The 25,238-nt window shown below is 40.5% G+C and overlaps 4 protein-coding genes across 5 annotated transcripts; 2 read left to right on the top strand and 2 right to left on the bottom strand.

Annotated features, from left to right (window-relative positions):
* The first annotated feature begins 540 nt into the window (after positions 1-540).
* On the top strand, positions 541-9,210 carry LOC129599209 (MAP kinase-activated protein kinase 2-like). Its single transcript, XM_055497377.1, is given in 15 exon segments — positions 541-984; positions 1,875-2,019; positions 3,009-3,148; positions 3,238-3,302; positions 3,390-3,469; positions 3,572-3,774; positions 4,217-4,329; positions 4,677-4,774; positions 4,896-5,106; positions 6,651-6,739; positions 6,941-6,960; positions 7,059-7,174; positions 7,808-8,076; positions 8,644-8,829; positions 8,919-9,210. Coding segments are annotated over 15 exon segments (2,052 nt in total). The 5' UTR covers positions 541-706; the 3' UTR covers positions 8,958-9,210.
* Positions 9,211-11,111: 1,901 nt separating this feature from the next.
* On the top strand, positions 11,112-14,487 carry LOC129599202 (actin, cytoplasmic 1). 2 transcript variants are annotated; one of them, XM_055497360.1, is made up of 7 exons: positions 11,112-11,199; positions 11,425-11,483; positions 12,611-12,764; positions 12,848-13,087; positions 13,181-13,427; positions 13,573-13,764; positions 13,872-14,487. In XM_055497360.1, exons 3-7 carry the CDS (start codon positions 12,642-12,644, stop codon positions 14,195-14,197), a joined length of 1,128 nt encoding a protein of 375 aa, XP_055353335.1. In that variant the 5' UTR covers positions 11,112-11,199; positions 11,425-11,483; positions 12,611-12,641; the 3' UTR covers positions 14,198-14,487. The 2 variants fall into 2 exon arrangements, with proteins under 2 accessions (XP_055353335.1, XP_055353334.1); XM_055497359.1 differs by lacking the exon at positions 11,112-11,199 and having other exon boundaries at positions 11,325-11,483.
* A 187-nt stretch (positions 14,488-14,674) lies between these two features.
* LOC129599187 (nuclear receptor ROR-alpha B-like) lies at positions 14,675-21,819 on the bottom strand. Its single transcript, XM_055497339.1, has 7 exons — positions 20,887-21,819; positions 20,642-20,783; positions 20,450-20,575; positions 16,199-16,677; positions 15,805-15,972; positions 15,388-15,592; positions 14,675-15,314 (listed from the first exon to the last, which is right to left on the bottom strand). Exons 1-7 carry the CDS (start codon positions 21,145-21,147, stop codon positions 15,064-15,066), a joined length of 1,632 nt encoding a protein of 543 aa, XP_055353314.1. The 5' UTR covers positions 21,148-21,819; the 3' UTR covers positions 14,675-15,063.
* Positions 21,820-22,967: 1,148 nt separating this feature from the next.
* LOC129599185 (ATP synthase subunit gamma, mitochondrial-like) lies at positions 22,968-25,125 on the bottom strand. Its single transcript, XM_055497338.1, has 7 exons — positions 24,967-25,125; positions 24,806-24,852; positions 24,554-24,685; positions 24,210-24,411; positions 23,824-23,967; positions 23,477-23,697; positions 22,968-23,337 (listed from the first exon to the last, which is right to left on the bottom strand). The coding sequence occupies exons 1-7, from the start codon at positions 25,002-25,004 to the stop codon at positions 23,237-23,239; spliced, it is 885 nt and encodes a 294-aa protein (XP_055353313.1). The 5' UTR covers positions 25,005-25,125; the 3' UTR covers positions 22,968-23,236.
* Positions 25,126-25,238: the final 113 nt, after the last annotated feature.

The raw sequence follows: 25,238 nt of genomic DNA, 5'->3' as shown, positions 1-25,238 counted from the left end.
ATTTTGCCAAAATGTTAAAATCGAAATATTGCACTTTCACATAAGCAAATAATAAGAGTATTTAATGTACAATTTAGGTGCTATTATTCAAAATTACAACACAATCTTGAATGGAAATGTTATAATAGATACTTGTATTAAATTTATTAAAATAAAGATGTAATTATTATCATACATGTGGTACGAGTATATAGATATTAGAAAATTCCACGGTGTCAAAAATTTAAATTTTTGCGTCGATGGAAAAAGCACTAATTTAGTTTCCCTTTAACTAGCTCACATCAAGATGGAGATTAATCTAATAATTGTCATATTAATAATATTTATCCCTTTTCATCGGTGTGCTAATTATTAAGTATATTTATATTCATGGTGTGTACTACGTAGTACGTAGTACGTACTACTATGTGGCTTATTAAACGTGTTGTTTTGCTTCATTCAGGTTGTTTGTTATTGGACACACTTACAGCGACTGGTGAGCAGACTGAACGAACGAATGGAATTGCGTCAGTCAACTGTCTCTGTGCACACCCGCCTTTATAGGATGAAACTTCCGTTTCAGTTCAGTTTTCGCTGAGCAGGTACTCGATCTAGAGTCTTTGGTTTGAAGCTCCCGTCTCATTTACAAGAAACTGCAGCTACAGACGAACTATTTACTGTGAAGCGTTTGCGTACAGACCGATTCCGCTGATGCTGACTTTGACATATGTTGTTAGCAATCCTAATAGCCCAACGCGGTAACTGTCATTATTTTTTGCCTGATCGCCCGATTGGTGTGCATCAAATGAAAAGGGTATCCAAATACCTGTCCAAGCTCCGTACTAAGCCACTTCCTGCTGTTGATGAAAACACTGAAGCCACTAACGAAAATCATATTGGAAGTAAACTCCCTCCCAGACCAGGCGGAAAGTCGGGAACCGGTTTGGAGAACCGTTCGCAGCTAGAGGAAGGGAGACAGCAGTCCCTGCCTAACATGTTGGGAAGGTAAGTAAAACAGGCGAGAAATGGAGTTTGTCGCAAGATATGAAGATACTAAATGTAGTTACTATACTTCTATTGGAAGCTAGATTGTCGCGATTTAATATTTATATGATTTTTCTCCTGCTATCTTGTGGAATTCAAAATTTGTTAATTATACGTTGGCACGCTCTGCAGTTTTCGTAAAATCTGAAAACTTAATCGTAAGTGACTCGTATTAATTTTGTTAGTACTTAGTATTTACGGTTGTAAGACAGTAAGACGTGATAATTTGTAAGTTTTGCTATAAATTAAATTAAGTAATAATAAGTATATTTATATTAATTATTGAATATTCAGTTCCTCAACTGACAAGTCAGTGGCGGCCACAGTAACTCATAACTGGTAAATTTGTTTTGTTGTGCTGATTTTAAAAAGGTAGCGTTGAAAGATTAAGCCCACGAAACAGGAGAACCTGTTTATCAGTTATATTATTATATATGTCTGCGGCCTGCCGCTTTGCAGTTGCTTACATAGCAGGCACTGCCATTATTGGCGACTTTCGAGCAAGATTAGGCGTAATACCCCGTACTCATAACATTTTCTTGGTATTGCTCTTGAATCGGTACGGTGTTTTCCTGAAACTCAAGCTGATTTGAGCAGTTTTGTTGAACACTGTTTGCTACGCAGCTACCAGAACAGTTAGCGATGGCCAATAATTTTAGCCACTATCGCTGCTTTTGTAATTTAAAAGTATTTTTTAAGCACTAAGACGCAAGTCAACTGTATAAAGATCTACTCTGAAGTGGGTTTGTTGGACTGACTGATCCTTACAGTGTCTTCCTTCAGCTTGGATGCGATTAGTATTAGTATAGTTAGATTCGGTTTGTTTAAATTTAAATGTTTATTTATCGTAGATTCCAGAACCGACCTTTGGTCTATAAGACCAATGCTATTAACGATGATTACGATATCAGCACAAACGTGCTGGGATTGGGAATTAACGGGAAAGTCGTGGAATGCTTTAGCCGTGGATCCGTACGGCACAAATTGGCCTTGAAAGTAAGTTTAAGCAGAATATTCTTAGAATCGAACCTGGGTTTTATTGGTTGCTTAAGAAATGTAAACCAACTGCAATTATTTCATAGCGCAGCTGAATTTTGCCTCAAGTAATTGTATTTGAATGAGCTTTATTTTTTTAATGAAACTTTCGTCTGAAGCATCCGTAGTCCGAAAAGTTGTTTTGAATATTATATTTAGCACGGTTACCGCATGTATTGCTATATTTATGAATTACGGGAATGAGTCACGGCAGTATTTATGAATCGTTTTTTGCGTCATCCTCTCACCTACAGTTGAATGCTCTCTGTCGTAATCGCGAATCATCGTTTAACGGCTCATCGACTATTTCATGCATGTTGCGAGAGTCATCCTTGAAGTAGCACTTTCTGAAGCTCATTTTTTATATCTTTTGCTAGTATTGTTTTTTATGGAAATTACGTTCCCTCTGTCTTCTAACGCGGAATGGTAGTAATTTCATGTTTAAAAAAAATTGATGAACTGAAATGATTAAGCGTATGATCTTGTTTGAAGGTACAGTACTGTAGAATAAATAGCGCGATAAATAAACCGATTGCATAAAAAGACACTGTCTTTTGATGACCATTTTCTGATTACAAGCATACCTCCAGATGAATCAGGTTCTCTTGATCATGGTGAAATCATCCGCAAGTTTAATTGCTTGCCATTTATCAAGTAGCAACAGTTTTCCGGCGGATCAACTTTTATCGATGTTTCAACTGTTTCTAATGAATTGTTGTTATTGATTAGAATCTGTAAGTGTAATCAATGTGATGTCTTTCTTGGATCACGTAGTACTTTTGGCCAAACTTCGGTACCTACATTTGATACTTTGATGATTTGATCGTATCGTACTGCCTTATCTCACGCTCGCGTGACATCACATTCTTTGCGATTGAGTGATTACATCACTGCAGCCCTTCCACGAATCTGGCGCACGTTGTTAACGCCGCCGTACTTGTTTTGCGCAGGTCCTACAGGATAATCCTAAATCAAGAAGAGAAGTAGAGCTTCACTGGAAAGCATCCGGTCACAAGCACATTGTCAACATAGTTGACGTTTATGAAAATGTGTTCTCCGGCAAGAGCTGCTTACTTGTCGTTATGGAATGGTATGTATATTCGTGCGACTTACAGGGTACAATTACTAATGAATATTATACGTACTTCAGTGTTTCATCGTTTTTCATTACGATTCTAGTATGGAGGGAGGAGAACTGTTTGCCCGGATTCAGTCGCGCGGGGACCAGCCTTTCACCGAAAGGGGTGAGTGCCTTGACGTCATTTATACTCGTATGCCAGTGTACGAGTAATTGCCATTGTTCCATGACGGTGGTTTGCATCTTATTGCAGAAGCGGCATCGATCATGAGGGATATTTGTTCAGCTGTTGCCCACCTTCATACCATGAATATAGCCCACAGGGATATCAAAGTAAGCGACCTGGCGAAAATTTTGGAATCGGCGTTTCTATCCGGCGCTGAATATGGGATACCTACTGCATCTATTCGTAGTACTGAATGATTGCTTTTGCAGCCGGAAAATTTATTGTACAGCCGACCAGGGAGTGAGGGTGTTTTAAAATTAACGGATTTTGGATTTGCCAAAGAGCTAACTTCCATGAATGCCCTGAAGACGCCCTGCTATACTCCTTATTATGTGGCTCCGGAAGTACTGGGACCTGAAAAATACGACAAAAGCTGTGATATGTGGTCCATTGGAGTCGTCATGTACATTCTGTAAGTGGACTTCGTTCAAATGGCAAATAATGCTGAATTTAGAGAGGCGAGTAAGCACGAGGGGTCAAACAATTTTAGCGCACGAATCTGGATGTTCGTTCAAATTTCACTGAGAAGCATGCGCAGAATTGCAGTGGTACGAGTACTTTCAACTTTGTATGGTCTCTTCGTGATTCATAAAAGACTGCACACAACCGAACACCTTCGAACTTCGGGTTATGCAGAATTTGTGCACTGTTTTTTGTCTGGCAAACGAATATCGGTCTAGTAGCTGACCTTTGCTCGTTGGCGTTCTCTGGTTTTTGACTTTGGAAGCCTTCGTTAAACGTTGTTGTACAATGTGCAAATACAAGTACACCGTCCCATACAGCGAATGAAGTTGTTATCTTTCATTTTGGTGAGTTTTGTTTTTCGCTATCTCCAGTAATTGCTGCTTTTGTAGGATTTGTGGTTATCCGCCTTTCTACAGTAATCATGGTCTTCCTATTTCTCCGGGAATGAAGAAACGAATACGATCTGGACAGTATGAATTTCATAGCCCGGAATGGGATAACGGTAAGCAGTAAAATGTACGAACAGCCAAATAACGAATTCTTTTATCACCTTGAATTCTTAAACAGTAATATGAAATAGAATTTTACATACTGTAAATAAAGTTTCTACCTTAGTGTAATTGTCAGTACTTCTAGTTCTGGGACTGTCTGTCGTACCAAAAATACATCCATTTCTGCATTTAGCTGTATTACAAGATATTAACGGGGAGCGTTACAGTCGATTATAATATTTTATTGCCAAGGTGAAACATTTTGAAAACGAAAACATGGTAAAGCCTGATGGTTTGACAGTTTGGAGGGTTAAAACGCAATTTTTATGGATATCTTGAGTTTTGTTTTGTATTCTAGTATCCCGTGACGCAAAGGATATCATTAAAGGGCTGCTGAAAACTGATCCTACACAACGGCTGACGATAGAACAAATGATGCGCACAAACTGGATAGCTGTAAGTGGAACCAGTGCATCTCTTTTCCCTGCACTGACAATGAGATGAGCGTTAACTTATAGTCATGGACTCCAGTTATTCCATTTCAACCACTAAATATTCGAAATTTAATTCTTTGCAGATGCATACGGCTGTCCCGCAAACTCCTTTGTATTCCGTGCAAGTCCTTAAAGAAGAACAGGAAGTGTGGCCTGAATTACAGGAAGAGATGAATAATGCATTAGCGACCATGCGCGTGGATACTGATCAACAGGTGCATTTGAAGAATTTGGATAAGTCAACGAATCCACTTTTAGCCAAAAGACGAAATCGAGTTAATGTCGGATAGAGAAAATGCAGAGAATGTCTTCTGCCAGTGTGTAATGCGAACCGGCTATTTGTTCTTTTTGAAATGGCACGCGTTGTGGTGATGCCGTCATTGTTGTTTCTTTATTAGACACTTCGAGGAATTTATTTGTGACTTCATGTGATTGGTAGGGTTAATTATTCTTTCCTAGGTGCGGAGTAGTCGATTTTAACTTTTAGGTCGGGTGTTTGTGTACAATATTATTTTATCGGTATTTGTTTTCTTTTTCGGAAGTTGGCATTTTTCTGAACCAGCAGCGAAGTTTTGTTGGCGCTGATACCGCTTACCATCTGAATCAAATAAACGTGTAAACAGTTTTACGTCCATTATCGGTAGTGTCCATTATCGGTAGTTCGAATATAACCATTTATTTCTAATTAAAGTCAAAGCTTATCTACGGTGTTAAATTATCCACAAGCCAGTTCTAACTTCTAATGTTTAACTAGCTTGCCTCGGTCAATTTAGATCAAATATTCTCCGTAATTCGGCCGCCTGTTTCCTCTGCTTGTTAAATTTGTAATGTATGTTTCTTTTGTGGCTGTTAGATTGTTTTTGTATTCGCTCATCAATAAAATCATATGGTTTCGTACGGTAAACCAGTGACGCGAGCTTCTGTGTTTTGCGAGCGCTAGCTGGGGCAAAATTAATTTTTACAGAATTATAATAAACGCTGGAATTAATGAGAAAAAACTACCTTGCGACAAATACAATGTTCGGGACAGTTGTAAACTTATAGTCAATCGTCACTCAGTCAGATTGTTCCAGTTACTGTAATAGTTTACGTTTTGTGATAACAGGCATTGACAATAATCTATTTTCGAATGCTAGTGGGCTAAAATAAAACAAGTTAGATGATCAAATAAATATGGAAACCGAACTTTTGCAAATGGCAAACCTTTACCACTACCGGTACCAGAGAGAATGGTAATACCATTCTCTCTGCCGGTACTGTACTTGGTACATTTGTTTACGATAAAGAACTTCGAATACAACATTGGCTTCAGTAAGAAACCAGACGGTACAGTTTATCCATATTCTTGGAAATCTTGGCAAAACGCCGCTTAGTAATTTTAAATAAACACGAAAAATTGATCCCACTTCACGCAGGACGGTACCCACTGCCCACCACCCAGTCAATAACGTCACGTCACGTCACTAGTAGCTCGGCCTCTCGGCGGAGCCAATGACTGAAACCCCAGCTGATGGTGAGAAGCTTTTTCCTTTTTAATACGTACCGTTTTATTCGTTTTTTTCGCAATTTCAGAAGTACCGTACGGTAAAAGTTTTTGTTCTTGAACTCTTGCTGTGCATATCCCTTTCAAATTACATAATGATTTCCTTTGTTATCTTTTTTCCATATTTGCACATAAAAGTTTTTTTCCGGAATACTGGAATAGATAAAATCATAAACTTAAAAGATGCAAAAACTGACTTTGTCAGTACTGTTATTGCACTTATTGCTGTGTTAGACTATTAGCTTGTGTATCTTCCTTTGATTAGAAGGCTATAACGTCCTCCATTTGCACTGGGAAATGGGAAATGCTCAAGCAGTTAAACAGCATTTGCAAACGTCGGAAAAGACCGGTGTTTTTGTGATCAAGGGACAGAAACTCAAAGAGGTAAGCTGTACATAAAGACAATTTGAAACATCAACGTACGAGTACAACACTGCGGGATAACTATGCAACCTGTTACGAGTAGGCTGAGAGTAGCTGTAATATATCCTTCGAGAATTTAGTGGGATAAATTTTTCTTATGTTGTAATTACTATGAATATCGTATACTTGAATGGTTTTTCACTGTTTTACTTCCTGTTTCAGGTTCCGGAACCGATTCGCAGGTTCGTAGCTCATGGTAAACAATACCTACCATCCACTGCTTTCCACTTGATCTGGATTCGAGGCTGCTACAGTTTCTGGTAAAATTTTTATGCTGTAGATTGGCTGTGAGCCTTCGGACGATTGATTTATCCCAGAACTCCATCTCCAGCTTGCCACCCTGGATCGGGGACTTTAGTGCACTGAAGAGTTTGCAACTGAACGATAACCAACTGGGTAAGCTCGGCCTGTGTTTGTTTGGTATTTGGAACTATTTTCGTAGCTGCCTAACCATGGCATTGTTTTTGTTTTTATTGGTAGCCGGTACAAAAAAATTACTGCAGTGTAAATGGTTTGCGAGGATTTCTCATCCCTTGATTGTTATTAGTACCAATTATTACTGTGAACTTTTCTCATGCTTTTTTGAATACTTTTTTAAAGTGTAAGACTCTTACACTTTAAAAAAGTATTCAAAAGGACTCTTACAGGAAGAGTCGATTTCGCATTTCGCAATATGTGCCATGAGTTGAATATAAAAGTGACTTTCATACTTGCACGTCTTGATACGATCATGCTGGGAGTGCTGTAAATAATCTAACAAAAGTTTCAGTAAGTTTTTGGTTGGCACTTCTGCATTCCTAATTAATTTTAAGTGATTGGACTGTCGTACGTCTGTATCAGTAATTTTGAAGCAGCAATGTTCTTACTCTTTATATCCTGTTTTATTTTAACTGCCGATTTCGACTGCTTGTCATATTTCTCACTTTTTCTGCCTTCCCAGGCAGGTTTTATCATTGCTCAGGGATGAATTGCGTTCATTGTGTGATTATTTCTGTCATTCCTGGCACACTGATATTTTTTGGGTTTTAGAATCTCTTCCTCCTCAGATCGGAAGTTTAAGTAAACTTGAAACTTTGTCCCTCAACAATAACCGTCTCAGCGCTCTCCCGGAGGAGTTACGAAATCTGACTTCGCTCAAATATTTCATGCTCCAGAACAATGAGTTTGCAGTCTTTCCCACTGTTACCTGCAAACTTCCCAGCTTAGAAGTTTTGGACCTAACGAAAAATAGCATCTCTCTGATTCCTCCTGAGACCGCGGAACTGAACGCACATGAGTTGATTCTGAACAAAAATCAAGTAAGGAGCTACGTAAACGGTAACACACCGGTTTATGCATGAAATCAGTTTTTTAAGTATTACCGTGTTAATACTTACCGTTTTAAGTATTACCGTGTTAACATCTCCTTTTCTGTTGTGAACTATAAAGGGAACCGTTTCCATCACCAGGTCTTAATGCTCGTACTCACAGCTCTAATTTTTATAGCGGCATAAGAGAAGTTAGAACTAATAGAGGAATTGCAGTAAGTATTGCTTAAAGTTTCCATGATTTTATAGAATAAGAAATTGTTGCGCCGACAGTTACTGTTGTCTGTGCCTGTATGTTTTAACGATGTTTCACATTGCATAATTTTATAACGGTGTACGTACCTGGAACCTGGGTTGATAAAAACCGTTAATTTTCTCTTTGCACTATTTTATTTTGTGGAATGTCATGAACCAGCCTTTGCATCTTATGAAACATCGTTTAAAAGTATCCAGTAGGACCAGTACTGTTTTAACCTGTATAGAGTATTTGTCTTAACGGTCTTGCGGCACAGCAAGTGTGCAGTATTAAAACTCAGACCTATGTTTAATGTTTTGTAGATATCATCAATTTCGGATGCTATTCATAAAAGCTCCCGGTTAAGAGTACTGCGGTTGGATGAGAACTGTATTCCGCTAAAGGAAATCAGTCCCCGTATTTTGCGTGAATCAAATATTTCCTTGTTAGCGCTTGAAGGAAATGTCTTCCAGATGAAGGAGTTACAATACGTGGATGGTTATGAACAGGTAACATATACTTACGAAATGCTTCGAGAATCGAGAATCGAAATTACCTTCACTACGTAGTATTATACATACTTTGTATTTTATTTCAGTACATGGAACGCTACACGGCGAGCAAACGAAAACTTTAAGCCAACTGTTCGATACAGTTATTATTATCTTAACTTGTGGCGTTTCGGCACGTGTCTTCTTTGCTTGTCGAGAGTGTTACGTTATTGTTTTCGGTGGTTTGTAGATTTTTGATTCGGTTTTAACATTCCATGATTCTGTTGAAAAGGTTTCTAAACTTCGTCGATTTGACATTGTGTAAACTTGGAAAGACATTCGTATGACTAATGATGTAATTTTTTATTCATTGTTCAGTCGAAATAAATAGCGTGAAGTTGCGCTGTCAAACGCAAAGTGACACTGACCTTCCGGCCTGTAAAACAATTTTTCATAATTTACTTATTATTATAAGTGGCGTAGACTTATGTTAATATTATTTTCGCACCGCAAGGTAGCTTGACCAAACTTGGTCACTTTCGACATCGAGCACAGTGATGTGGCTCAGTACTCGTACGACTGCTTGGAAAAACAATCATACCATCTTCGCGCGACATGTTTGCCATGCGCAGAGTAACCGGAAAGAAGCAGCACATTACATCAGTAAAATAAACTTCAAGAGCCATTACCGTAAAAGCGTAAGCCCGTGTTGTGTCGCTGCTACCGCGCAAGCATTGCGGCACGACACATACATTTTTTGGGCGGATCATATGCCGGTCCTAATATAGTTTGCCGCTTTTTCTAACCGATTTTAGCCAAACGGGGCTATAGTGATGATTTTACTTCTGCCCTGATTTCTGAATGTAATTAACAATTAGTTGTGTACTCAATGTAAATACGAACTACTGTTTTTCAGAGGCCAGCAGTTAATTGTTCTGACTAATTAAAGCGTCGGGGTGCCTAAGAATTATTAAGTGCTTTGTAAAAAAATTGAGTACATACGGGCAATAAAGCAGGAGGCAGCGTTGCATAAGACGTACAGTACTTACATGCTGCAACTATTGTACGTCTTTTGCACTGCTGTTTTGTTTAACAAAAATTACAAATTTGATACATGGCTTTGACTTTGAGTACTGCAGTATCCGATGAATCAAAAATTAATACAGTACTTTCATTGGAAAGCTGTTGCCCAGAAAGGCACAAGACATAGAAGTATGTCAGAAAGCGGATATAAGCGGATATAAGCAGAAGTATGTTACAAAGCGGAAACAGGCGGCCGGATAATCGACAGGATATGGTATCTTTGGCGCTATATTATACAGACAATATAGTGCACATGTCTTGTATTTTTTAAGTTTCCCCACTTTCGTAATAATTGTGGTAACCGTATTAAATTTAGCTTTAGAGTGGCTAATTGCTAAGTACCATTTCTACCTTTAGTCTTAGGTCGTAATTAGTTATTCATAACTTAAGAAATTGTTTCAATTTACCAAGTACTTGCTAGCTTATTGGTAGAACAAAATTAATTATTATTAAACTTTGTATGACTGTGACCATTGCACCGGGTATTGCGGCTTGCTAAGTACCATTTCTACCTTTAGTCTTAGGTCGTAATTAGTTATTCATAACTTAAGAAATTGTTTCAATTTACCAAGTACTTGCTAGCTTATTGGTAGAACAAAATTAATTATTATTAAACTTTGTATGACTGTGACCATTGCACCGGAAGCGGCTTTACTACGTGTTTCGACAAGTGATTCACCAAAGCTATGGCGTCAACTATCAGCAACTTCCTGTAAACAACATCTCGGAAATTCTTGCATCGCTCTTTATTATACGTGCCATAATGATTCATTAAATTTGCCGAATATCGGAACTGTGCAATGTTATGGTCACAATCGTATGGTCACAAAGTTTTCGTTCTTTTTATAACAAGCTGTCTGGTCTTGAATCTCCGGATGTAAAATACAATAATTAATAACTGCAATAGTATTGTACCCTTACATGTACACTAGATAAACTTTGTTGCGCTAATAATGAGGGTACTATCATTACTATGTACTTTGTGAGTAGGTAGTCATTAGCACCAATCGCCGCATATTAAATATCCCTTTCGTTTAGAAGTGAAAGATAAAATACCAATGATATCCAGTACTTGTGCCGTGCGTGTTTTTGTTTACTTCCATGGTAACGTGCGTCATATCACAAATAAAATCATATGAAAATACAAAAACTTGGTTTGCTCGAAATAAGTCCAAATAAACAAAGTCTCTCCTACATGTTGGGCGAAGTACATCTTATCACGGAAAAAAAGGGGTTTAAATGTTTTATACCTATGGAAATTTTATCCGGACTGACAGAAATTTAGAGTTTGAGCCGAATTTAGAGGTATGCCCATATATGGTAATAGAAGATTATTGGCTGGAAAGCCAAAGCGCATAGGCTGATTCGAGGATTTTACCACCAATGAAATTTTGTTATGGCTTCGGCCCTGCCCGCGCGCCGCAGGAACGGAGTGGCCGGCTGAGGTTGCTATAAAAGCTTTTGGCCTTGCCAACCATTAGTCCGGTAGGCATTTTGTTGTTGTGAGAGAACTGTCGAACTACGTTCCAGATTCCACGGAGGATCTAAACCAAACGTGATTCCTTGTTCGTCAATTCTGTTCCTTTTTGGTAAGTGCCGAATACAGCCAGCTATTACGGTCTTTCGTTATTATTCCTGTACTGGTATTTAGTTTCTGCATCCAGAAATTGTATTAATGGTCTTTGGCTGGCAGTTGCAGTGAGCGTTAGCAAGCGTTCGCTACGTTCGCGGCTTTCGCCAAGTGGGTTTCCCTGGTTTCATGTTTCGCAGGGCTTTAGTGCGTTTGTGGCGTTTATACAGAGTTAGAGAAGTTTCATTTCATTTTCTTATGAAAGACAGCGAAATTAATTGCGACCCGTGCTGCGGATCGATGGGCTTTACACTGCAGTACGATAGCGCATGAAGGTTTCTGTAGAAGCATGAAGATGTCAGATACTACGAGTAGTTCAATCGATTTCGGATATGCATTATGATTATGTTGCGAGATCGCGTTAGAGTATAGATAAGGGGAACTCTAACAATAGACTAATCGCTACAGTGACAATTTGTATTATAGTAAATTAATATTTAATATTATTAAATTTTATGAACTTTTAACTCAGGTATAAATGCTAGAATTTTCATTTTTCCGTAAAGTTGTAAACGGTGAACACAACTAAAATTATAGATATGTTAAATTTGACATGTTTTTGCCATGTTTTAAAAAGGGCCTTTCCTTGTTCATTAGAAGACCAGTTGACAAATTGATACGTTAGAATAGGAAAGGAAGTAGGTAAACGTTTTTGACCTTGACTAATGTTTGACGGAAAAGATTGTTTATCACGTTTTTAATCGGCGAAAAGTGGGCACGGTTAGGAACGTCTGCAAAGTCCGAATTTCAGAAAGTGCAAATTTCGAGAGCGTTGATAAATTAATCACCCGGAATTTGTTTGTTCAGTGGAATGTTGCAATGGGCGTTGAACGCGTGTGCAGATGATCTACTGATAGAAGCCGATCGTTCGGCATTCGGGCCAAATCTGGTGATGGGACGGTTTTCGCCATATATGGCTTGTGTGTGAATGCTTTCGACTTGGCTGACAGTACTGTAGTCTGAACGCGGCTTCACATTGAAATGTGACAGATGCAGTTGATAACTTGATAACACAGACCAGAGTCACCAGCTCATTAAACATCACTGGCTTCGAATTAATTTTAACATCTGGTTTTTGTTCTACAGTACGCATCTAACCAGTAAATCCTAATCCACAATGGAGGACGAAGTTGCGGCTTTGGTTGTTGACAATGGCAGCGGTATGTGCAAGGCTGGATTCGCCGGGGATGATGCGCCTCGTGCTGTGTTCCCTTCCATCGTTGGACGCCCTCGTCACCAGGTGGGTTTCAGTAATTATATGCAACATATTGGCCACATCCGGGTTGTCGGCCTATTTTATACTAATATGGCAATTTTGGTTAGGGTGTCATGGTGGGCATGGGTCAGAAGGACAGCTACGTCGGTGATGAGGCCCAGAGCAAGCGTGGTATTCTCACCCTGAAGTACCCCATTGAGCACGGTATCGTTACTAACTGGGATGATATGGAGAAGATTTGGCATCACACCTTCTACAACGAACTCCGTGTGGCTCCTGAGGAACACCCAGTCCTCTTGACCGAAGCTCCCCTCAATCCCAAAGCTAACCGTGAAAAAATGACCCAGGTATGCCACCCTTTGCAGAACAAATAGCCACATGTAGGAAAAAATGAATACGTTGATGATAAATTTTGCTATAATGTTTGGGTTTGAATGCAGATTATGTTCGAAACCTTTAACACCCCGGCAATGTACGTGGCCATCCAGGCTGTCCTTTCCCTGTATGCCTCTGGTCGTACCACCGGTATCGTGCTGGATTCCGGAGATGGTGTCAGTCACACAGTGCCCATCTATGAAGGTTACGCCTTGCCGCACGCTATTCTGCGTTTGGATTTAGCCGGCCGTGACTTGACTGACTACCTGATGAAGATCTTAACCGAACGTGGTTACAGTTTTGTCACAACTGGTGCGTAAACAACTCAGTATGCTGCTGCCGTGTGTGTGTGTGTGCGATTCGACTTGTTGGTTGTTGTCTGCTTCACGCCGGTCTATTGTCTGGAGGTCATGAACGGCTGTTGACCAACGATTTAATGCTGACTTGTCGTTTACAGCTGAACGTGAAATTGTCCGCGATATCAAGGAAAAGCTCTGCTATGTTGCCCTGGATTTTGAACAAGAAATGGCCACCGCCGCCGCTTCCTCCTCATTGGAGAAGAGCTATGAACTGCCTGATGGTCAAGTGATTACCATTGGTAACGAACGCTTCCGATGCCCTGAAGCCCTTTTCCAGCCTTCATTCATTGGTACGTACGCACAGCAAATTGTCACAGGACTGATTTTAATGGTCTCCTGTTGTCATTATGACAGCAAGTCAATCCTGTCATCATTCGCTAATTTTCTCTGACGGCAGGTATGGAATCTTGTGGCATCCATGAAACGACATACAACTCGATCATGAAGTGCGACATCGATATCCGCAAGGACCTCTACGCCAACACTGTCCTGTCTGGCGGTACGACCATGTACCCTGGTATTGCTGACCGTATGCAGAAGGAAATTACTGCCCTGGCCCCCAGCACAATGAAGATCAAGATTATTGCCCCGCCCGAGCGGAAGTACTCCGTCTGGATTGGCGGCTCCATTTTGGCATCGCTTTCCACATTCCAGCAGATGTGGATCAGCAAGGCAGAGTACGATGAATCTGGCCCATCGATTGTCCATCGTAAATGTTTTTAAATTGACGGAGATCGGCTTTGTTAAGCTGTCCGAACTGTTTGGGACACATGTACTGAATCTGGATAGAAAAGCAACTTGCTTATCTCTTTTTTTGACAATCTGTAGTCATATTTCTATCTCTTTTGCTGTTGGGCAACGTACTTAATGTTGAAGTCTCATGGTGGAAACGTTGAGAATGTTGATTTATTGTTAAGTAATTGATCAATTTTGGTATGTAAGAATTAATAACTGAACGTGCTTTTTCTGGCTGCCATACCTAAAAGGACGGTTAAATAAATTGTTTAATACCGTTTACGCCTCATGCCGTCATTAGGTATCACAGAATAACAATCACTTGTCTTGAGATTGATGCAAAAGTTTCCATCTCTAGCCATTTGTTCAAACGCCACCGAATCTACCAGTCTGCCATGCGGTTCAGACAAACCTTCGTCCCAACTTCCTGATAATCAAAGGAGACGAAGAAACAGCGCCAGCTAATTCACTCTGCAGCACTTTAATTGATTAAACAGAAAGGGGGATCAACTGGATGCGTTCATACGAATTTAGACAAAAAGTAAAACAAACCACGTGCGCACGAAAATCGCGACATAGTCGAACACGTCATGATCCAACAAAAAACACAGTACCATGTTATTAACACCAAAAATAGCAATTTAAATATATGTCTGTCAATTTCCGCGAAATCCAGAAAACTAATCAAATCCCTTGTGCGACGCCATGGAACGGAATGGAAAGGGTGACAATAAACAATAATCAAAGCAAACGTCAAAAAGTTCTATTACCAGAAAAAATCTTTCCATTAAACCAAAGTTTAACATTTCCATGTAGGCAGTTAAATTACTTTAACTAAAGCGACAAAGAACCGCCTAATCGGCACAAACAGCTTTGCGCAAACAATCAAAAGGAATACCGGAATTAAGTCGAAAGGGCACGCTATTCACGTCGATGGCCAGACAGTAATTTGTCTGTATCTGCTTCAAAGATCCAAACTGGCTGACAATGAAATGGATCTTCTCTAACAAGGCGTCTCTTCTAGGGCCGACGAGATTAACCAGTGCGTCAAGATAATGTGCATAAAGGAGATTACCGTAAGTCGGTTTGTGGCGGTCGCTCGGGTCTACAGAAACGTAAATCAGTCGACTACATACATTACAAGCACAAGTGAATTGTGACGGTCTGCCATATCTTACCGGGAAAGAATAAGGCAATCGCCACGAACAAAAAAGCTTCCGTTAAAGACAGGTCCAATTCGTTAAAATGACTAGCCCATTCGAAAATATATTTGATAAAGTCTTTTTCAAGCAGAGTATCCATCCAATAGCGGCCGTAATGAAATTTGCTTTTTGACGTCAATGTATACATTTCTTCGTCTCTCATAAAAGAAGCGCGTCGAACCTAAAACATGACCCAGGACACTTAAGTTAGCGATAGGAAATCTGAACACGGCAGTACTCGTGCTTTAAGATAGCATTCAACAGTACTCGTACCGGCAAACATAAAATGCGCTCTTATGTGACTTATGAAGTTATGGTTAAGTCTGCGGTTAGAGGGGCTAAGATTAATTATGAAAAACTGGAAAATGCCGTGGTTCGATCACAAATATTTACCATCCAGATGTGAAGACCGCGTTCGCAAATCCTTCGAACCTGGTCTTCCTGTGGGAGATCAGCAAAACCGGGTACCATAGCAGCGAATCTCACCGATCGTTCCACCTCATCGTGCACGTCATTCTGGAACTGATCCAGCATGGATTCCAATGACGTTTCGGGCTGAGCCTGCAGTACAATAGACATATCGTATACGAGTACTGTTAAAAATAATCCAATCGATAATGCACTACATACCGTCGATGAGCCTGTGCAAAAACTCATAAAGGTTTCTTAAGTAGTAGCAGCGTTACCACAAAAGCCACACTATTAAATTATCAATCCCATGTTTCACGTGACAATTTCGTAGATCAATTTACGCAGGTAAGGCCTAAAAGTTATACACAATGCCTACCGGGGCATGACCCACTGCCATCGCATTTGTCATGAACGCGGTCCAACATTCAATCTGGTCCAGATATACCGATTTAATAGCATCAGTAATCGCCTTTATGGATACTTCTAGGCAACTGTTGCGATCTTTCATGATGGACCAGTATTTCAGCATAAAAACCGACGAGTCTGAGTCCGGACCCAGGATTACTCTGGTTCGCAGGCCAGGCAGCGACTGTTGTGCCGAAGGAGAACGTACCATTAATGTGGTTTCCAGAAAACTACCCAGAGTCTCTGTTTTGCTTTTTTTCACCAGGCTAGCAATCACACTTTGTCGTGCTTCGTCTTCCGAAATCCTGTTTACCGACGATTGTAAATCCTCTCGCAATGTCCGGGCGCATTTGATAACCGAAGTATGAGAGGCTGTAGGTGCACTTGGAGCAAACGATCCGGTTGGCAATAATACAGAAGAATCTCTTGCGCTAATCACGAAGATGGACTCTGGTAAAAGAGAGACGTGCTTTAATTACATTAGTTTAATTCAGTACAGTTGAATAACGAATGACACTCCTAATTTAAGTAATTTTAATACAATATAGATAAAATACGAGCGTACCCATATAATACTCGTACCCATGTCGGTGTTAGTACCGTAATTATGTAAAGTGAAACCGTTGTACAGTTGTCCCAGTCCAGTATTCAGCACTATAAAATTCTCTAATACAAAAACCACATCTGCATTGTGGTTCCTGTTTAGATTGTAGACAGACTGCGGATATCTCACGTCAACAAAACGTCAGCATTAAACAATTTTTTAACAAAGTAAAGATACAACCACACGATACATTATTTACGATTATTACGTAGATATTGTTGTATCTTTTCATACGGTAAAATATGATAATACGGTAGGTACTTTTTTGAACAAGTATTTGTGCATCTATACTAAGTAAGGTATCTACAAGAAACGGCTTCGGCTTCGCCTCCGCGTTTCCTGTAGTCTGCGGTCGGTTTCTCGAATGATTTTGATTAATTTAGTGTGCACTATTTGCGATCACTATACGCACCAAACAGTGGTGTTACTTCAGTTCTTTACCACCTGTCACGATTTGCGCTCATGAAAATAACGGTAATTTGGTTACTAGCTCTCGCAGTCGGCTCTGCGCATTGGACAGTAATAGAAATTGGTCACTATGTGCAGTGAACAGTGTTGGTACTTCCAGGGCCGTAGCGAGGGGGGGTGCGCACGGGCGCACGCACCCCCCTCCTCGGCTAACTTCTGAATTTATTTTGCGCCCGAATCTGGCGCAGGGGCGCGCAGGCACAAAATTCATGGGATTTTTTAAGGGCGCAGCGGGCGCCGAAACGAGTGCGCCCGTGGCGCAAGGGCGGTGCCGCGTTAAATTTGTGTAAAATGTTTTGTAAATTTCGGAATCTTGCACACAGTAGACTTTGACCTGTACTGTCGTCTATGCAACGGGAGCAGGGCCGTAGCGAAGTCCAAGGGGGGCGCAAGGGGCGCAGACTCTTAAATATACGGGCGCAGTGGGCGCAGACCGAATTTACGAAGGGCGCAACTGGCGCAGCCGATTTGCGCACCCCCCATCCTTCGGACCTCGCTACGGGCCTGGGTACTTCAGATACTCACCACCACTTGTTTCGTTACTTACGTACCCACCTAGCGAGCGGTGCGCCATAGTTACTTTCAGTAGGTCGGTCACCCACTCGCCTACCGGCCTCTGCACACGAGAATAGTGGTACTTCGGTCACTCACTTTTGTGCAATTCCAAAAGTGGTAGCTCAGTTACTCGTTCGTCACCACTCGTGTGGTTACTCTCTCACCTAGCGAGCTCTGTGCGCTGGAGAGTAGCGGTAGTGCGGTTACTCACCCATCTATCGAGCTAGTAATTGATCACTCTATTTGTACACTAAATTGTAGTGATAGTTCGGTAACTCGGATCCGAAGTGACGGTCCGAACCCCTGTGACCGTACCTCCGTGACCGTCGTCTCCAAATTAATACCCGTTTTCTTAGGAATGATTGTTGTTTATGAAGCAATTTTTATTTTTAAACTGCTCTTTTGAGTCGATGTACGTGGCAGCGATAATACTTTGTAATTTATGTAATTCATAAATTTTTTTCTATGTATGGTTATTTTCAAGGTAAACAGCTCTTTCTGCATCGGTTGTGATCACTAATATTATAGAATTAGCTTTTATAATTCATTGCTGACGAGGATGCCGTTTTTTTGTTCAATCGATTTGGCGTTTTCTGATCTGAAGAAACTAAATTATTCCGTATTATACGGAATAATTTACGGACCGTATATGCTGATTATTCACTGTCTTTAGTTTTGCTCGGACTGTAATGAAAGGTCAGTTCGTCTGAACGATTACTATGTATGGTAAGCTTGTTTTACATCTGCCTTCAAATGGCTATAACGAGCGTTCTTATTCCTAAGTCATGTTTTTGAGCGCTTTAAATTGCTAACGATTTATTGAAATAAAGCCATCAACCAGCAGCATCGTTTGTGAGTACTGCTAACTGACTTTTTTAGTTTTGCAGGAGTTTAAGTTTTTACCTTTTTGGTTTGCTGATCTAAAAAGGTACCAGCTTAAATTTACTGATTTTTTGCTCCAACCGGATTCTGAAATTGTTTCAAGGTCACCCTGAGCTTCCAGCTCTACCGGCATCGGCGTCTGTGTATGGGAGCCGGGGCGGATAATTACCAAAACAAAATGTGACATAGATTCCAGACATGCTGAATTGAATGGCGTTAGCAGTTTTTCGATTCATTTTTTGGTTTGTTCTGAACAGATCGTATGGGGTTTTCCGTTGTAATATAAATGTTTTCCTTGATATGTTTTTCGGTAGTATCATTTTTGCAAACAGCAGTGGAAAACATATAGAACCAACCGGACGGACCGAAATTAAAAGTTTTCTGAACTTGCAAACATGTGGTGATGCGATGTCATCGCACAATACAAAAGCATCTAACCAGAAAACAACTTTAAATGACAATGAGAACGGAGGGCTTTAATTTCTAAAAGCAGCTACTGCGTACCGCCTAGCAGGTACAACATGGAATTTTACATTTAAAATATAGATATGTAAGTAAAATTCATATGTACAATTTATATATCTATATTTTATAATTAGTCCCTCGCTCTATGGCATTTATAAAATCCCATGGAGCTTAAGTTACTGCTCTGGGGTTAATTTACAACGTCTACCACCAACAGCACATACACACAGACTTGTTTCTTTAAAGTTTACGCTAATTTTAAGTAAAGACCATTCGCTTACGTATGGATGTTAATCTCCAAAATTTAACAGCCAAAATTGATATCGCTGACTCATACAGTATTTATGAGAAATCAGCAATCCAATCAGCAATGCTGTGACAAAAAGCCCAGCGGCAATTTATGAATTTACAGGTCGAACGGGAACACGCTGGAATGACGTCCGCTTGTCCCGAAAACATTTCCCAGAATGCGGTTCTCTGAGCGCAGAGGAAATATATCAGGTCTCCCTATCCGATCTTCCCTCCCTCTCATAACGACAGCGCCGACGAACCAGTTTTATTACAGCAGCCCTCCTCATCTTGTCTTCGCCGACAGAGGCAACAGTGGCGTAAAGGTATTTACGTAATTTTGTCCTATAAGCCGTGGCGATCGATGATTTTGCTCTAGTCTGCACTCTTCAGGCCCTAATGTCACGACATGCGCATAACCAGCCCATAAAACATGTACAACCGAATAAACATTCTGTGCGCCGCATTAAAGTAGGAAATCTGTTATTTTCTATCAGGTGCTACATTAATTCAGCCTAATAAGACGCCTACAGCTTTGGTCGCGCCCATCTCACAACTGCAGTGCAATTCGCAAAATTTACAGAAAGCTACAGCAATCAATAAAGACAGTGAGAAATGCAACGTTAAAATTAACACTGAATCTCACCCAACGCAATAATGCACTGTCGTATTTGTGCATCAGTACACATTAAGCCAGCATTAAAGTCAACTGTAAAACATATTCAGGCGCTCTGAAATAACGAAATTTATAACGTTTACTGGATAGCTGCCGAACCTCCCTTTCATTTAGTAATTCAAAAGACTCAAAACTATTATAGCGACGAAAAACCATCGACGAAAATCGCTCAAGACTTATTACTTATAGTACAACTAACCAGTAAGCATTAATAAACCAAGCAACTACACAGAGAAAATCCAACTTTTATGCGAACTAGAAAACTAAAAGGTTGCGGTGCTGACCTCTAGCATCACCCACGTCCATGGCAGAATTCGAGGACGTCGTCGCTGGAGAGGACTGTGGCAAGATGGCAACTTCTCTGTTGCTTCCAAATTCTTTAATTTTGGAACTACGCCCCGATTTCGAGCCTGCAAAGCAACGCCGCCGTTCTTGGCTGGTTCTCAAATTCCGCAGACGAGAACCTTACTATGTACCTTCCAAACTCATTCCTTCATCGATGCATTTCTGCAGACGGCAAGCTTTACAACGTCCTCGCGTTTTCGGGGTAATGGCGCACGATCTCCCGAAATAACACTTGTACGACGCTTTTTTAACGATTCCGCGTTTAAAGAAGGCCTACAACCCAAGCAAATCGTATGCAATTACACTCCGATGAAAACCGAATTATCCCTGTAAATCATTATATTACGTAAGAATGATAAGGACATTTGGTACCTACCTTGCATCCCTCGCACGACTGCACGCCGTAATGCACCCCTGTCGATTTCCCCTGGCAAACCCGACATTTTGGATACATCAGGTGTGTGGGCAAGTCTGGCAAGCCATCGTTCATGGGCATGTTTTCCATGGTCGACTCATCGAGCATCTGAGGATGAAAATCGGGACTCGCCTCATTGGCGTACACCGGAGAATACATCATTCGGGATGTCACGTTCATGGAACCGCCGTGTACGCCCGACAAATGGTCGGAAACAGGCATACAGGCTTAATTGCGTATGGCAGTGACTAGAATCAGTCCATGGCAATTTGGAGGGCGCCACAATAAAAAATAAGCAATAATCCCAAATAACTGGAAGATGCCTTTTAAATAACAAAGCCAAAGGCACAACATCCGTGTTTGGCCTAAGCCTCAGTTACAGTATAGCGCATACAAACGCCACTTGTGACTTCCATCCAAGTTGTCGCCACACGTGCAGAGCGTAGACAGACAAGAGAATCTTGATTCTTGTTCTAGGTGGATCGATCCCAGATGAAGATTAACAGGCCAGGATGTAGATTGTGGTTGGGGTTTAGGTTAACCAAACAAGTAAATTCCTTAACTAACAACTACACCAACAGCAGAATGCAGGAGAACACTATTCGCGGAATAATTTAGTATCCAAATTTTCGGCAAATTCACTTATAATTTCAAGACAAACGGTGGTTTTGCCGAGTACGAAACTGCATTTCCCGACTCCTGAGGGAGAACAGAGGAAAAGTCAAACCTAATGCGAAAATATCGATCGGAAAGCAAAGGTGAAGTACTCCGTAATAAAACGCAAGGTGACAAGCGCAAGGGCAAGGTGAGCCACTGAAGCAGAACTAGAAGGATAGAACATGACGTACTTCTTTACGCTTACCACAACAACGTTAGCGATCTCATTATTTTTATGTTGTAGAACACGTGCGCGGCGGCGCGCACAAAAAGGTAGGTACAGAAGTACCGTATGTACTGTACAAGTACTTACAGTACTTGTACTTAATTTTGTACAAGCACTGCATACTGCCATACAGATACTGTCTCTGTTAAATGGAAACTAAAAATGCGGAAAATCGACACTTTTAAGGAAAAATCAGTAACCGGTAATAACCCTGCCGGCAGTTTAAAGTTTTATTAACAGATAATCTGGCACTGTATTTAAATTAATAATATTAATTTTTAATTATTAATATCTATATACAGAAATTTTTTATTAAGTACATTTCTTGCATTACAGTACATTAGCGCACATTCCACTCTGGAACTGCAGATATTTTTCGTTCGGTATTGTATAAGCAGAAACTTGTTCGGGACAGCTACGAAATGCCCATCATAATTGAGATTATTCATGGTTTAGAAAAATTTTTTAGAAAAAATTGCCTGAGCGTTTTCGATTGCTAGCTACTGTAGCAAGTCGAGACACATCGGCTATCGCATTGCACACCAGATTCGGGAGAGAAAAGTTCCGACCTAAAAAAATCTGTAACCAGTGTAAATTTATTTTAGCCGGTTAATTTTGTGGGGCCGATGTTCTTTCCCTTTATGTTTTCTTCGAATTTACTGTATGGTTCTACAGTTCATTATACCTATCATTCTATATTCGACCGAAGCGAAGCGAAGGTCCAATAGGTTCAAGAAAACGGGACTTTTGTCGGTCACGTTGGTCACGTCTTCATATTTTAAATAAATTCATAAGAGGGAAATAATGTTGAAAACTATATTTAATGAATACAAAAAATAACAAACGAAAATGGGAAATTAAAAAAACTAAAAAAATGATAACCTCCTAAAAGTGTTTATTTAATTTTGTTTCCCGTTTCGCTTCGGTCTTTCAGTGCTAGGCTGCTAGCCAACAGCGGTGCGCTTTCCTAGGTATTTCGTTCGTCCGCACATGCCTTTCAGCATTCAATTTTATGTGATTTAGCATAAAACGATGTGAAAACCGTCTTGTTCCGGCTTGAGGATTTAATCGAGAAGAACTGCCCATACACTAATTAAATTTTGGAGAAATCTCTTTTACGGTGAGAATCAGCGCAGTTAACTTGATTAATATCAAATCGTCAAACCATGGATTTTTTTCTAAAGCAGCAACAATGCAGAACTAGCGAAGCTAAACTCACATTGACAAACACGAGCGCCATTCTTATACAGGGCGTTTACATACCTTGCATGAATAACACTACGGATACTGCCTACTGGCTAAACCATCAATCAAATGCAAAGCTCTGGTTAGGAAACGAATATAATGCGCAAAAAGAAAAACCACACTGCACAGAACAATAATTGTAAGCGGATAATAAAATACAATAAAAACAATCCCAAGATGACTTTATAATGCCGATGCCCCGGAAATAATTTCGATAAGCTCCCGAGTAATGACGGCCTGGCGAGTACGGTTGAACGTCAAAGTAAGTTTCTGAATGATTTCACCTGCAATACCATTTTAATTTAGTCATAACACAAATATCACATGCATATTATCGTAATTATTAATTAATATCCATATTCATGTAAAGTAGAGTAATTTTACGCTTGTAGTTGCAGTCAATTACAGTAAACAAATACATACCTGCATTCTTGCTGGCGTTATCCATGGACGACATCCTCGAACTCTGCTCGCTGCAAGCGTTTTCCTTCATGGCGTAGTAAATCAAGCTAGCGATATTATACTCTTGATAGCTTTTTAAAACGTCTGCATCCACATCATCGTATAAGTTAATCTTATCAGCGCGGGATATGGCGTCCAAGGAGAAGAGTGGTTTTACGGTGGGCTTGTATGAAACGACGGACCTGACAATAAGTAAATCGGCGTCAACAAGTTAATTAAATATTACGTAGACAGAAACCTAATAAATCCTCTCAAAAACAGCAACTACATATATAGTACCAAACAAACGTAAGTACTAGAATGCTCACTTGAAAGTATTGTAATATAAACTGCCGTTGTCGAATTCATAGCCAGAGTCGAGGATGGCCTGAGCAACTTCCGAAGCATCAGCGAATGTTGGCGGCTTCCTGCCCAATTCTTTCACTGTCACCAGGAAATTTTTGGCCATTGTCCTACCAAAAGAACACGTGCATCGCACAAGTATGCGCCGTATACAAAAACCTTAAGATATCCAAAACACGAAATCGTCACTAATCCTGCGCCTCATAAAACGAAACTTCATTACGGTTGAAAAGTCTGTTACTTCCAACTTCCAAGCCAATTACAAATTACAGACTTCAAAAATCTCTTAAATGTATTACAACGCAACCATGAACGTGTAAAGCAAGGTTGATCTCAGTTTTGTAAGGCATACCTCTGCAAAATCCCCCTGGCCTTATCTCCGACAGCCACGATTTTCACATTCTCGGTGCCGCCTTTTTGCGCCAGATCATTGCGGATTGCCTTGACAATACCCGAATGGATGCCTCCGCAGAGTCCGCGATCACTGCTAATGGCAACGACCAAATGATTGGGCTTCGTAGGATCCGCTTTAACATCGGCTTTCTCGTAAAAGGCTGCAAATAAATGGCCATGTATATAGAATTTTTAAGTACTAAAATAACTGCAATCCAACCAAATGACGAAAAGGCGAAAAGCAACGAGGTCTGCATCGATTATGGAACGAACGAGACGAGCTCCTTGTTGTCAGCACCTCACCTAATGCGCCTGCGCCATACGGTCTCGCAGGCTTCAGTTCGCGCTCGGCCCTGGCGTACTTAGCAGCGGACACCATCTTCATGGATTTGGTGATTTTCTGAATATTCTTGATCGATTTCAGGCGGATGGAAACTAGTGGGAAACAATAATGTGCGATCAAATGACGAGCTGTGGCTACACTGCACAGCACGCAACTCCAGAAGAGTCGCTTGTACGCGAATCGGTTCCAGCTATTCGACAACCTGGACTTACTATCTTTCAAAGTCGCCATCCCACGCACTTGCCCAGCAGCGACGAAGCTGAAAGCAGGAAGACATGTTGGATTACGTATGCTTGTAGCATGCATGAATATCGACGAGCCCATTCCGCCGTAACTTCGTCTCACTGCTCACAAAGGAACGTCGAAGTCTTACCTGCCAGGCATGTGCAAAATAACCCTTCCCGACAACATTTTCAAAAATGTGAAATAGATTACTTCACGGAAATTTCGTTTGTGGTCCTTCTCACAGGTGGAATTTACATTTTGGACCCGAATCAAAACGTAGACTGCGGAACCACGAGTGACTGTCGAGTGCGCCCACATATGAAGTACACCAAGTCTGTAGGTATAAATCGATCTGACTATACCAACTCTGGTATTAAAATGTTGCTGGTACTGCTACACCGCAAAAGTGGTCAGTTTTCA

Source organism: Paramacrobiotus metropolitanus, unplaced genomic scaffold (assembly GCF_019649055.1).
Source record: "Paramacrobiotus metropolitanus isolate TYO unplaced genomic scaffold, Prichtersi_v1.0 Parri_scaffold0000140, whole genome shotgun sequence".
Classification (NCBI taxonomy): domain Eukaryota; kingdom Metazoa; phylum Tardigrada; class Eutardigrada; order Parachela; family Macrobiotidae; genus Paramacrobiotus; species Paramacrobiotus metropolitanus.
This window is presented reverse-complemented; position numbering and strand designations above follow the sequence as displayed.

Coding starts and splice junctions, on each gene's coding strand:
- LOC129599185 (XM_055497338.1), bottom strand. CDS start 25,004: ATGTTGTCGGGAAGGGTTATTTTGCACATGCCTGGCAG. Junction 24,853..24,966: donor ATTTTGCACATGCCTGGCAG/GTAAGACTTCGA, acceptor TCCTGCTTTCAG/CTTCGTCGCTGCTGGGCAAG. Junction 23,338..23,476: donor TAACGCCAGCAAGAATGCAG/GTATGTATTTGT, acceptor ATGGTATTGCAG/GTGAAATCATTCAGAAACTT.
- LOC129599202 (XM_055497360.1), top strand. CDS start 12,642: ATGGAGGACGAAGTTGCGGCTTTGGTTGTTGACAATGGCAGCGGTATG. Junction 13,428..13,572: donor TTACAGTTTTGTCACAACTG/GTGCGTAAACAA, acceptor TGTCGTTTACAG/CTGAACGTGAAATTGTCCGC. Junction 13,765..13,871: donor TTTCCAGCCTTCATTCATTG/GTACGTACGCAC, acceptor CTCTGACGGCAG/GTATGGAATCTTGTGGCATC.
- LOC129599187 (XM_055497339.1), bottom strand. CDS start 21,147: ATGCCTGTTTCCGACCATTTGTCGGGCGTACACGGCGGTTCCATGAAC. Junction 20,784..20,886: donor AGTCGTGCGAGGGATGCAAG/GTAGGTACCAAA, acceptor CTTGGGTTGTAG/GCCTTCTTTAAACGCGGAAT. Junction 15,593..15,804: donor GCGGTCTTCACATCTGGATG/GTAAATATTTGT, acceptor GTCATGTTTTAG/GTTCGACGCGCTTCTTTTAT.